This window comes from Salmo salar, chromosome ssa04 (assembly GCF_905237065.1).
Source record: "Salmo salar chromosome ssa04, Ssal_v3.1, whole genome shotgun sequence".
NCBI classification, from domain to species: Eukaryota; Metazoa; Chordata; class Actinopteri; order Salmoniformes; family Salmonidae; genus Salmo; species Salmo salar.
Genome location: NC_059445.1, coordinates 2,666,524 through 2,681,523, shown reverse-complemented (window position 1 = coordinate 2,681,523; position 15,000 = coordinate 2,666,524). Strand labels below are relative to the sequence as shown.

General features: G+C 46.7%; 1 protein-coding gene across 2 annotated transcripts in view; it reads right to left on the bottom strand.

The window, feature by feature from the left end:
* LOC106592297 (G protein-coupled receptor kinase 6) overlaps window positions 1-15,000 on the bottom strand; it is a 93,378-nt gene that overhangs the window by 51,879 nt on the left and 26,499 nt on the right. For both annotated transcript variants that reach the window (XM_045716299.1, XM_045716300.1), the window contains exon 2: window positions 3,261-3,356. In XM_045716299.1, coding sequence (XP_045572255.1) covers window positions 3,261-3,356 — 96 coding nt within the window. The remainder of the gene's footprint in view (window positions 1-3,260; window positions 3,357-15,000) is intronic.

Below are 15,000 nucleotides of genomic sequence, written 5' to 3'. Positions count from 1 at the left end.
ACCTGACCAGACACAACAAAGATATAGTTTGGTGTGTGTGAGAGACCTGACCAGACACAACAAAGATATAGTTTGGTGTGTGTGTGTGTGAGAGAGAGAGAGCAGTGTAACATCTGCAATACAGTCACGTATTACTGTTGGGATACAGTGAAACACCTAAAAGGTCCACTCTCTCACACACCAGGTTATGTATTCTAGGAACAAGGTGAACTGGGCCCCATCACTATCACCCACCCCATGTGTACCGTCTATGACCTCTACCCTCTGACCTCTACCCTCTGGCAGCCAGAGAACCAGAGGGAGGGGAGAGGAGGGCTGGGAGAAGCCCAGTAGAGGAGCAGTTGTCTGGGCCACACAGAGAGGAGACTCCCCCCCCCCCCCACATCCTCTGGAGGAGGTGCACGGGGAATGTATTGCCTGCATCCCAAATTCCACCCTATTCCCTAGATAGTGCACTACTTTTGACAGGGAGTTGGCACGCTATTCCCTAGATAGTGCACTACTTCTATCCAGGGAATCTGGTGAAAAGTAGTGCAGTACACAGGGAATAGGGTGCAATTTATTTTTCATTTAATCAATAATGAAGCTGAATGTCGAAATCTGTTTTCATATCCGTCAACTGGTTGGTGGCTTGTCTGGTCAAAACACACACACGATGAACTCACACCCACATAGAGAACCTGTACACACACACACACACACACACACACACACACACACACACACACACACACTAGAGTTGTCATGAAACCAGACTCTTTACTTCCATAGCGATAACAGGTTTACTATCACGATACTTCATACCAACACAATACCAAAAACATCCAGGATTATTTTATCGTACTGATCGACAACGTTTGCATAGAAGTACTAAATGTCTTCTTTTATAAAAGAGGACGCTGTCTCTTTAAGACCCAGGGACGACTTCATTCATGGAGGTACAGGGAGGGAGAGAGAGATGATCAAGGGAATGAATAACGCTTCTGGTGACAATCAGCATATTTAGCATTTTGGTTTGTATATTATCACAAAGTACTAGGAGTAGTGAATGTTAGCTTTAGCTGTTAGCTTTAGCTGTCAGCTAGTAAGGAAAGTTAGCGGTATCTTCCAGCTTTATAGGCTATCTTCTAGCATTGTCAAGTTATTCTAGCCTGTATGGACATTGTTTTGCGAACAGTAATTAACACTTTCAACAAGTGTGTAAAGGGGACATGGGCTGCGCTGACAGACTTGATCCTCTCTCAAATCAGCAGACGACGTGAGACAGATTTGACAGAAGTACCGAAAGTTACAAAACAAATGATAGTACTGAACCTTTATTCATGTTCTGGTATCGAAGAAGCTGAGAGGTTTCAGGATACTGAGAACTGACACACACACACACACACTTCCTGTCCCCTCCCTGTGACTGTGGCGAGGAACAGGAAGGAAGTCCACTTCCTCTCTGACAGACACACCCCAATGACACACACACACACACAGTCTTGTACAACTAACCTTGTGGGGACACATAATTCAGTCCCAATTCTAACCTTAACCTCCTAGAAATAGAATTTGACCTTGTGAGGACCTCTGGTATAGTTACACACGTCTACACACCAACACACACACACACACACACACACACACACACACACACACACACACACACAGTGACACACACACACAGTGACACACACACACAGTGACACACGCACACACACACAGTGACACACACACACAGTGACACACACACACAGTGACACACACACACAGTGACACACACACACAGTGACACACACACACACCAACAACACACACAGTGACACACACACACACACAGTGACACACACACACACACACACACACGCCAACAACACACACACACAGTGACACACACACAGTGACACACACACACACCCACACACCAACAACACACACACACAGTGACACACACACAGTGACACACACACACACACACACACACACACCAACAACACACACACACACAGTGACACACACACACACAGTGACACACACACAGTGACACACACACAGTGACACACACACACACACACACACACAGTGACACACACACACACACACAGTGACACATACACACAGTGACGCACACACACAGTGACGCACACACACACACAGTGACACACACACACACACAGTGACACACACACACCACAACACACACACACACAGTGACACACACACACACAGTGACACACACACACACAGTGACACACACACACCCACAACACACACACACAGTGACACACACACACACAGTGACACACACACACACAGTGACACACACACACACAGTGACACACACACACACACAGTGACACACACACACACACAGTGACACACACACACACACAGTGACACACACACACAGTGACACACACACACAGTGACACACACACACAGTGACACACACACACAGTGACACACGCGCACACACACACAGTGACACACGCACACACAGTGTCGTCATACCACTGGCTTATCACACTGACAGTCAGTAACACACAGCGCTGTGATACCACTGACAGCCAGTAACACACAGTGCTGTGATACCACTGACAGTCAGTAACACACAGTGCTGTGATACCACTGACAGTCAGTAACACAGTGCTGTGATACCACTGACAGTCAGTAACACAGTGCTGTGATACCACTGACAGTCAGTAACACAGTGCTGTGATACCACTGACAGTCAGTAACACACAGTGCTGTGATACCACTGACAGTCAGTAACACACAGTGCTGTGATACCACTGACAGTCAGTAACACACAGTGCTGTGATACCACTGACAGTCAGTAACACACAGTGCTGTGATACCACTGACAGTCAGTAACACACAGTGCTGTGATACCACTGACAGTCAGTAACACACAGTGCTGTGATACCACTGACAGTCAGTAACACACAGTGCTGTGATACCACTGACAGTCAGTAACACACAGTGCTGTGATACCACTGACAGTCAGTAACACACAGTGCTGTGATACCACTGACAGTCAGTAACACACAGTGCTGTGATACCACTGACAGTCAGTAACACACAGTGCTGTGATACCACTGACAGTCAGTAACACACAGTGCTGTGATACCACTGACAGCCAGTAACACACAGTGCTGTGATACCACTGACAGTCAGTAACACACAGTGCTGTGATACCACTGACAGCCAGTAACACAGGGCTGTGATACCACTGACAGTCAGTAACACACAGTGCTGCGATACCACTGTGGTCGTACCGATGGTGCGGCGTAGCTCTTCACACAGACTGATGTGGGGAAGTTTCAACATCTCCTTCCATTTCTTACTGCGCCCATTCCTCTTCCCTCCTCCACCTAGACACACAGGTGGGAGAGAGAGAGAGGGAGAGAGAGAGAGAGAGAGAGAGAGAGAGAGAGAGAGAGAGAGAGAGAGGGGGAGAGAGAGAGGAGGAGAGAAGAGAGAGAGAGAGGGGGAGAGAGAGAGAGAGAGAGAGAGAGAGAGAGAGAGAGGGAGGGGAAAACAGAGGTTAACTTACATTAGAGACATTTCTCATATCAGAAACACAACAACATTTTAATCCAACATCATTTCAACATCCACAACAACATCTAGCTGGCCCTTACATACTGACAGGACAATCACAGGATAATAAACCACAACAACATCTAGCTGGTCCTTACATACTGACAGGACAATCACAGGATAATAAACCACAACAACATCTAGCTGGCCCTTAGACTGACAGGACAATCACAGGATAATAAACCACAACAACATCTAGCTGGCCCTTACATACTGACAGGACAATCACAGGATATAAACCACAACAACATCTAGCTGGCCCTTAGACTGACAGGACAATAACAGGATAATAAACCACAACAACATCTAGCTGGCCCTTAGACTGACAGGACAATCACAGGATAATAAACCACAACAACATCTAGCTGGTCCTTACATACTGACAGGACAATCACAGGATATAAACCACAACAACAACATCTAGCTGGCCCTTACATACTGACAGGACAATAACAGGATAATAAACCACAACAACATCTAGCTGGCCCTTAGACTGACAGGACAATAACAGGATATAAACCACAACAACATCTAGCTGGCCCTTAGACTGACAGGACAATCACAGGATAATAAACCACAACAACAACATCTAGCTGGTCCTTACATACTGACAGGACAATAACAGGATAATAAACCACAACAACATCTAGCTGGCCCTTACATACTGACAGGACAATAACAGGATATAAACCACAACAACATCTAGCTGGTCCTTACATACTGACAGGACAATCACAGGATAATAAACCACAACAACATCTAGCTGGCCCTTAGACTGACAGGACAATAACAGGATATAAACCACAACAACATCTAGCTGGTCCTTACATACTGACAGGACAATAACAGGATAATAAACCACAACAACATCTAGCTGGTCCTTAGACTGACAGGACAATCACAGGATATAAACCACAACAACATCTAGCTGGCCCTTACATACTGACAGGACAATAACAGGATAATAAACCACAACAACAACATCTAGCTGGCCCTTACATACTGACAGGACAATCACAGGATAATAAACCACAACAACAACATCTAGCTGGCCCTTACATACTGACAGGACAATCACAGGATATAAACCACAACAACATCTAGCTGGTCCTTACATACTGACAGGACAATCACAGGATAATAAACCACAACAACATCTAGCTGGTCCTTACATACTGACAGGACAATCACAGGATAATAAACCACAACAACATCTAGCTGGTCCTTACATACTGACAGGACAATCACAGGATAATAAACCACAACAACAACATCTAGCTGGCCCTTAGACTGACAGGACAATCACAGGATAATAAACCACAACAACATCTAGCTGGTCCTTACATACTGACAGGACAATCACAGGATAATAAACCACAACTCAGTGTTGGTGTGTGTGTGTGTGTGTGTGTGTGTGTACAGCTGGCTATTGTCATCACACACACACACACACACACACACACACACACACACACACACACACACACACACACACACACACACGTTGAAAGGGTAGTGGGTCACAGAGACAGTCCGGTGTGACCGTGAAACGACCCTAAAACGTTCCAAGAAAACCACATTTTATTTAAGCGTCTTTTATTTGACCTTTCCCCTCTGGCGGAGGACAACGGCCCCCTCAGGGGGACTAGTAGGGTCAGGGGTTAGAGGTCAACAGCAGTGGTGGAAAAATACTTATCTGTACTATTTATGGCAACTTTTACTCCACTACATTCCTAAAGAAGATAATGTACTTTCTACGCCGTACATTTTCCCTGACATCCAAAAGTACTAGTTACATTTTGAATGTTTAGCAGGACAGGAAAATGGTCCAATTCACACACTAAACAGAGGACATCCCTGGTCATCCCTACTGCCTCTGATCTGGAGGACTCACTAAACAGAGAACATCCCTGGTCATCCCTACTGCCTCTGATCTGGAGGACTCACTAAACAGAGAACATCCCTGGTCATGCCTACTGCCTCTGATCTGGAGGACTCACTAAACAGAGAACATCCCTACTGCCTCTGATCTGGAGGACTCACTAAACAGAGAACATCCCTGGTCATCTCTACTGCCTCTGATCTGGAGGACTCACTAAACAGAGAACATCCCTGGTCATCCCTACTGCCTCTGATCTGGAGGACTCACTAAACAGAACATCCCTGGTCATCTCTACTGCCTCTGATCTGGAGGACTCACTAAACAGAACATCCCTGGTCATCTCTACTGCCTCTGATCTGGAGGACTCACTAAACAGAGAACATCCCTGGTCATCCCTACTGCCTCTGATCTGGAGGACTCACTAAACAGAGAACATCCCTGGTCATCCCTACTGCCTCTGATCTGGAGGACTCACTAAACAGAGAACATCCCTGGTCATCTCTACTGCCTCTGATCTGGAGGACTCACTAAACAGAGAACATCCCTGGTCATCCCTACTGCCTCTGATCTGGAGGACTCACTAAACAGAACATCCCTGGTCATCCCTACTGCCTCTGATCTGGTGGACTCACTAAACAGAGAACATCCCTGGTCATCTCTACTGCCTCTGATCTGGTGGACTCACTAAACAGAGAACATCCCTGGTCATCCCTACTGCCTCTGATCTGGTGGACTCACTAAACACACATGCTTGGTTTGTAAATGATGTCTGAGTGTTGGAGTGCCCCCCCCACAAAAAAAGAAAATAAAATGGTGCTGTTTTTCACCACTGGTCCTCAGACAGACTGGTGGTTCTCCTGTGACCCCCCTCAGGGAGACTAGTAGGGTCAGGGGTTAGAGGTCATCAGACAGACTGGTGGTTCTCCTGTGACCCCCCTCAGGGAGACTAGTAGGGTCAGGGGTTAGAGGTCATCAGACAGACTGGTGGTTCTCCTGTGACCCCCCTCAGGGAGACTAGTAGGGTCAGGGGTTAGAGGTCATCAGACAGACTGGTGGTTCTCCTGTGACCCCCTCAGGGACCACTGCGGAGGGATATCTTCCACGGGGACCGAGGGACCACTGCGGAGGGATATCTTCCACGGGGACCGAGGGACCACTGCGGAGGGACATCTTCCACGGGGACCGAGGGACCACTGCGGAGGGATATCTTCCACGGGGACTGAGGGGACCACTGCGGAGGGATATCTTCCACGGGGACCGAGGGACCACTGCGGAGGGATATCTTCCACGGGGACCGAGGGACCACTGCGGAGGGATATCTTCCACGGGGACTGAGGGGACCACTGTGGAGGGATATCTTCCACGGGGACTGAGGGGACCACTGCGGAGGGATATCTTCCACGGGGACCGAGGGACCACTGCGGAGGGATATCTTCCACGGGGACCGAGGGACCACTGCGGAGGGATATCTTCCACGGGGACCGAGGGGACCACTGCGGAGGGATATCTTCCACGGGGACCGAGGGACCACTGCGGAGGGATATCCTACAACACACCTGGAGGATAGCATCTCATACACACCAGGCCTTTACCTGGCGCTCTCTATCAGACCACTGAAGGAGATGAAGGAGAGAGAGAGAAAGTGAGAAGGGTAGAGAACCTTCCTGGAATAAAGCACAGCGCTGGTCTGTTCCATTCCTGACAACTGATGAGAGGCTGACCTCCTTAAAAGGTCATTTATACCAGAACATGTCTGTTCCAGGTGAGTAGGTATCAAAATAATGTTTTCATTTAAACCTCAGGTTTGGGATTTGTCTGTGTATTTGACAGTGTACAGGTCTCCATCACTTCCTGGTATGAGAAAGACAGTTACAACAGTTACAGGCCCTATTTTATTACAGGGCTATGCCACTTATGACATCGCCAGACTAATGTCTTCCACATGTCAAAGTGGCCTTTTATTGTCCCCCAGCACAAGGTGCACCTGTGTAATGATCATGCTGTTTAATCAGCTTCTTGATATGCCACACCTGTCAGGTGGATGGATTATCTTGGGGTAAAGGAGAAATGCTCACTAACAGGGATGTAAACACATTTGTGCGCAACATTTGAGAGAAATAAAGTTTATGTTGCGTATGGAACATTTCTGGGATCTTTTATTTCAGTTCATGAAACATGGGACCAACACTTTACATGTTGTGTTGATATTGTTGTTCAGTGTAAATGGAATTCGGTCAGAGAGACACACTGGGAGAATCTCAATTGCATACTCCTCTCTCCCTTTGCCTCCTTCTCAAAACCCATTGGAGGAGCTGGTCAGGTGACCCCAATAACTTCCCTAAAACACAAATCTTCACTGATAATCCTTCAAATCACTTGATCACCCCCTCAGAGAGTTAGTTTATACTAAATGGTTTTAATCCTGTTATTCTTCTCTCTGTGGTTACTCAGAGTGATACAATCGTATTAATAAAATCAAAATAAGATAATACAATTTATTTCCCCAAAAGATTTGGCACGATAACTGTTGGCCAAATATCTCCTGTATTATTAGAAAGACATGATATTGATCCTGTTGTTATACATGATATTGATCCTGTTGTTATACATGATATTGATCCTGTTGTTATACATGATATTGATCCTGTTGTTATACATGATATTGATCCTGTTGTTATACATGATATTGATCCTGTTGTTATACATGATATTGATCCTGTTGTTATACATGATATTGATCCTGTTGTTATACATGATATTGATCCTGTTGTTATACATGATATTGATCCTGTTGTTATACATGATATTGATCCTGTTGTTATACATGATATTGATCCTGTTGTTATACATGATATTGATCCTGTTGTTATACATGATATTGATCCTGTTGTTATACATGATATTGATCCTGTTGTTATACATGATATTGATCCTGTTGTTATACATGATATTGATCCTGTTGTTATACATGATATTGATCCTGTTGTTATACATGATATTGATCCTGTTGTTATACATGATATTGATCCTGTTGTTATACATGATATTGATCCTGTTGTTATACATGATATTGATCCTGTTGTTATACATGATATTGATCCTGTTGTTATACATGATATTGATCCTGTTGTTATACATGATATTGATCCTGTTGTTATACATGATATTGATCCTGTTGTTATACATGATATTGATCCTGTTGTTATACATGATATTGATCCTGTTGTTATACATGATATTGATCCTGTTGTTATACATGATATTGATCCTGTTGTTATACATGATATTGATCCTGTTGTTATACATGATATTGATCCTGTTGTTATACATGATATTGATCCTGTTGTTATACATGATATTGATCCTGTTGTTATACATGATATTGATCCTGTTGTTATACATGATATTGATCCTGTTGTTATACATGATATTGATCCTGTTGTTATACATGATATTGATCCTGTTGTTATACATGATATTGATCCTGTTGTTATACATGATATTGATCCTGTTGTTATACATGATATTGATCCTGTTGTTATACATGATATTGATCCTGTTGTTATACATGATATTGATCCTGTTGTTATACATGATATTGATCCTGTTGTTATACATGATATTGATCCTGTTGTTATACATGATATTGATCCTGTTGTTATACATGATATTGATCCTGTTGTTATACATGATATTGATCCTGTTGTTATACATGATATTGATCCTGTTGTTATACATGATATTGATCCTGTTGTTATACATGATATTGATCCTGTTGTTATACATGATATTGATCCTGTTGTTATACATGATATTGATCCTGTTGTTATACATGATATTGATCCTGTTGTTATACATGATATTGATCCTGTTGTTATACACATCACGATACTGATCCAAGTACCAGAGAGAGAGAGAGAGAGCGAGAGAGAGCGAGAGGGGCCCACACAAGCACTGATAACAGAACAGTTCTGAATCCAGTGTGCACGGATGAACACAAGCAACCCAGTTTTAGTTGTCCATAGCCACGTTAGAGAAAACAACTGAGGCCTTCTCAGAACACTGATCTTAGACCAGTTCTAGTCATGGGGAGTGCAGAAAGACAATATTTTCAGTCGTTGAGTTTGACAGAACAGACAGCGAGAAACGTCTCTCCTAATTAAGATCATGTGATCTCCAGAGGAAAGACAGAAAGAGGGGAGGAGGGAGAGAGAGATGAGAGATTAGGTCTATCTATCAGTATAGACAGGTCAGCCACCAGACAGACAGACAGAACCGTGCACTAGGTCTATCTATCAGTATAGACAGGTCAGCCACCAGACAGACAGACAGAACCGTGCACTAGGTCTATCTATCAGTATAGACAGGTCAGCCACCAGACAGACAGACAGAACCGTGCACTAGGTCTATCTATCAGTATAGACAGGTCAGCCACCAGACAGACAGAACCGTGCACTAGGTCTATCTATCAGTCTAGACAGGTCAGCCACCAGACAGACAGAACCGTGCACTAGGTCTATCTATCAGTATAGACAGGTCAGCCACCAGACAGACAGACACCGTGCACTAGGTCTATCTATCAGTATAGACAGGTCAGCCACCAGACAGACAGAACCGTGTACTAGGTCTATCTATCAGTATAGACAGGTCAGCCACCAGACAGACAGACAGAACCGTGCACTAGGTCTATCTATCAGTATAGACAGGTCAGCCACCAGACAGACAGAACCGTGCACTAGGTCTATCTATCAGTATAGACAGGTCAGCCACCAGACAGACAGACAGAACCGTGCACTAGGTCTATCTATCAGTATAGACAGGTCAGCCACCAGACAGACAGAACCGTGCACTAGGTCTATCTATCAGTATAGACAGGTCAGCCACCAGACAGACAGAACCGTGCACTAGGTCTATCTATCAGTCTAGACAGGTCAGCCACCAGACAGACAGAACCGTGCACTAGGTCTATCTATCAGTATAGGCAGGTCAGCCACCAGACAGACAGAACCGTGCACTAGGTCTATCTATCAGTATAGGCAGGTCAGCCACCAGACAGACAGAACCGTGCACTAGGTCTATCTATCAGTATAGACAGGTCAGCCACCAGACAGACAGACAGAACCGTGCACTAGGTCTATCTATCAGTATAGACAGGTCAGCCACCAGACAGACAGAACCGTGCACTAGGTCTATCTATCAGTATAGACAGGTCAGCCACCAGACAGACAGACAGACCGTGCACTAGGTCTATCTATCAGTATAGACAGGTCAGCCACCAGACAGACAGAACCGTGCACTAGGTCTATCTATCAGTATAGACAGGTCAGCCACCAGACAGACAGAACCGTGCACTAGGTCTATCTATCAGTATAGGCAGGTCAGCCACCAGACAGACAGATAACCGTGCACTAGGTCTATCTATCAGTATAGACAGGTCAGCCACCAGACAGACAGAACCGTGCACTAGGTCTATCTATCAGTATAGACAGGTCAGCCACCAGACAGACAGAACCGTGCACTAGGTCTATCTATCAGTATAGACAGGTCAGCCACCAGACAGACAGAACCGTGCACTAGGTCTATCTATCAGTATAGACAGGTCAGCCACCAGACAGACAGAACCGTGCACTAGGTCTATCTATCAGTATAGACAGGTCAGCCACCAGACAGACAGAACCGTGTACTAGGTCTATCTATCAGTATAGACAGGTCAGCCACCAGACAGACAGACACCGTGCACTAGGTCTATCTATCAGTATAGACAGGTCAGCCACCAGACAGACAGAACCGTGCACTAGGTCTATCTATCAGTATAGACAGGTCAGCCACCAGACAGACAGAACCGTGTACTAGGTCTATCTATCAGTATAGGCAGGTCAGCCACCAGACAGACAGAACCGTGCACTAGGTCTATCTATCAGTATAGACAGGTCAGCCACCAGACAGACAGAACCGTGCACTAGGTCTATCTATCAGTATAGACAGGTCAGCCACCAGACAGACAGACACCGTGCACTAGGTCTATCTATCAGTATAGACAGGTCAGCCACCAGACAGACAGAACCGTGCACTAGGTCTATCTATCAGTATAGACAGGTCAGCCACCAGACAGACAGACAGAACCGTGCACTAGGTCTATCTATCAGTATAGACAGGTCAGCCACCAGACAGACAGAACCGTGCACTAGGTCTATCTATCAGTATAGACAGGTCAGCCACCAGACAGACAGAACCGTGCACTAGGTCTATCTATCAGTATAGACAGGTCAGCCACCAGACAGACAGACAGAACCGTGCACTAGGTCTATCTATCAGTATAGACAGGTCAGCCACCAGACAGACAGAACCGTGCACTAGGTCTATCTATCAGTATAGGCAGGTCAGCCACCAGACAGACAGAACCGTGCACTAGGTCTATCTATCAGTATAGACAGGTCAGCCACCAGACAGACAGACAGAACCGTGCACTAGGTCTATCTATCAGTATAGACAGGTCAGCCACCAGACAGACAGACAGAACCGTGCACTAGGTCTATCTATCAGTATAGACAGGTCAGCCACCAGACAGACAGACAGAACCGTGCACTAGGTCTATCTATCAGTATAGACAGGTCAGCCACCAGACAGACAGAACCGTGCACTAGGTCTATCTATCAGTATAGGCAGGTCAGCCACCAGACAGACAGACACCGTGCACTAGGTCTATCTATCAGTATAGACAGGTCAGCCACCAGACAGACAGAACCGTGCACTAGGGTCTATCTATCAGTATAGACAGGTCAGCCACCAGACAGACAGAACCGTGCACTAGGTCTATCTATCAGTATAGGCAGGTCAGCCACCAGACAGACAGAACCGTGTACTAGGTCTATCTATCAGTATAGACAGGTCAGCCACCAGACAGACAGAACCGTGCACTAGGTCTATCTATCAGTATAGGCAGGTCAGCCACCAGACAGACAGACAGAACCGTGCACTAGGTCTATCTATCAGTATAGACAGGTCAGCCACCAGACAGACAGACAGAACCGTGCACTAGGTCTATCTATCAGTATAGACAGGTCAGCCACCAGACAGACAGAACCGTGCACTAGGTCTATCTATCAGTATAGACAGGTCAGCCACCAGACAGACAGAACCGTGCACTAGGTCTATCTATCAGTATAGGCAGGTCAGCCACCAGACAGACAGACAGAACCGTGCACTAGGTCTATCTATCAGTATAGACAGGTCAGCCACCAGACAGACAGAACCGTGCACTAGGTCTATCTATCAGTATAGACAGGTCAGCCACCAGACAGACAGAACCGTGCACTAGGTCTATCTATCAGTATAGGCAGGTCAGCCACCAGACAGACAGAACCGTGTACTAGGTCTATCTATCAGTATAGACAGGTCAGCCACCAGACAGACAGAACCGTGCACTAGGTCTATCTATCAGTATAGGCAGGTCAGCCACCAGACAGACAGAACCGTGCACTAGGTCTATCTATCAGTATAGACAGGTCAGCCACCAGACAGACAGACAGAACCGTGCACTAGGTCTATCTATCAGTATAGACAGGTCAGCCACCAGACAGACAGAACCGTGCACTAGGTCTATCTATCAGTATAGGCAGGTCAGCCACCAGACAGACAGAGAACCGTGCACTAGGTCTATCTATCAGTATAGACAGGTCAGCCACCAGACAGACAGACAGAACCGTGCACTAGGTCTATCTATCAGTATAGACAGGTCAGCCACCAGACAGACAGCAAACCGTGCACTAGGTCTATCTATCAGTATAGACAGGTCAGCCACCAGACAGACAGACAGAACCGTGCACTAGGTCTATCTATCAGTATAGGCAGGTCAGCCACCAGACAGACAGAACCGTGCACTAGGTCTATCTATCAGTCTAGACAGGTCAGCCACCAGACAGACAGAACCGTGTACTAGGTCTATCTATCAGTATAGACAGGTCAGCCACCAGACAGACAGAACCGTGCACTAGGTCTATCTATCAGTATAGGCAGGTCAGCCACCAGACAGACAGAACCGTGCACTAGGTCTATCTATCAGTATAGACAGGTCAGCCACCAGACAGACAGAACCGTGCACTAGGTCTATCTATCAGTATAGACAGGTCAGCCACCAGACAGACAGAACCGTGCACTAGGTCTATCTATCAGTATAGACAGGTCAGCCACCAGACAGACAGAACCGTGCACTAGGTCTATCTATCAGTATAGACAGGTCAGCCACCAGACAGACAGAACCGTGCACTAGGTCTATCTATCAGTATAGACAGGTCAGCCACCAGACAGACAGAACCGTGCACTAGGTCTATCTATCAGTATAGACAGGTCAGCCACCAGACAGACAGAACCGTGCACTAGGTCTATCTATCAGTATAGGCAGGTCAGCCACCAGACAGACAGAACCGTGCACTAGGTCTATCTATCAGTATAGACAGGTCAGCCACCAGACAGACAGACAGAACCGTGTACTAGGTCTATCTATCAGTATAGGCAGGTCAGCCACCAGACAGACAGACAGAACCGTGCACTAGGTCTATCTATCAGTATAGGCAGGTCAGCCACCAGACAGACAGACAGAACCGTGCACTAGGTCTATCTATCAGTATAGGCAGGTCAGCCACCAGACAGACAGAACCGTGCACTAGGTCTATCTATCAGTATAGACAGGTCAGCCACCAGACAGACAGAACCGTGCACTAGGTCTATCTATCAGTATAGACAGGTCAGCCACCAGACAGACAGAACCGTGCACTAGGTCTATCTATCAGTATAGGCAGGTCAGCCACCAGACAGACAGAACCGTGCACTAGGTCTATCGATCAGCAATCACAAGCTGTATTTCACAATGGAATGCGGTATCTCGCAATTTCTTGTCTTGCAATGTCTCAACTTCATTAAAACAGGGTCTGTCATCAATGAACAGACTACGATATTCTACAGGCAACAGAGTAAAGAGAAGTAGCAGGCCAGCCAGGGAGAGAGAGAGACAGAGAGAGGAGCGGGCCAGCCAGGGAGAGAGAGAGACAGAGAGAGGAGCGGGCCAGCCAGAGAGAGAGACAGAGAGAGGAGCGGGCCAGCCAGAGAGAGGAGCGGGCCAGCCAGAGAGAGAGACAGAGAGAGGAGCGGGCCAGCCAGAGAGAGAGACAGAGAGAGGAGCGGGCCAGCCAGAGAGAGAGACAGAGAGAGGAGCGGGCCAGCCAGAGAGAGAGACAGAGAGAGGAGCGGGCCAGCCAGAGAGAGAGACAGAGAGAGGAGCGGGCCAGCCAGAGAGAGAGACAGAGAGAGGAGCGGGCCAGCCAGAGAGAGAGACAGAGAGAGGAGCGGGCCAGCCAGAGAGAGAGACAGAGAGAGGAGCGGGCCAGCCAGAGAGAGAGACAGAGAGAGGAGCGGGCCAGAGAGAGAGAGCGAGAGAGAGAGGAGCGGGCCAGAGAGAGAGAGAGAGAGAGAGAGAGAGAGCGGGCCAGAGAGAGAGAGCGAGAGAGCGAGGAGCGGGCCAGAGAGAGAGAGACAGA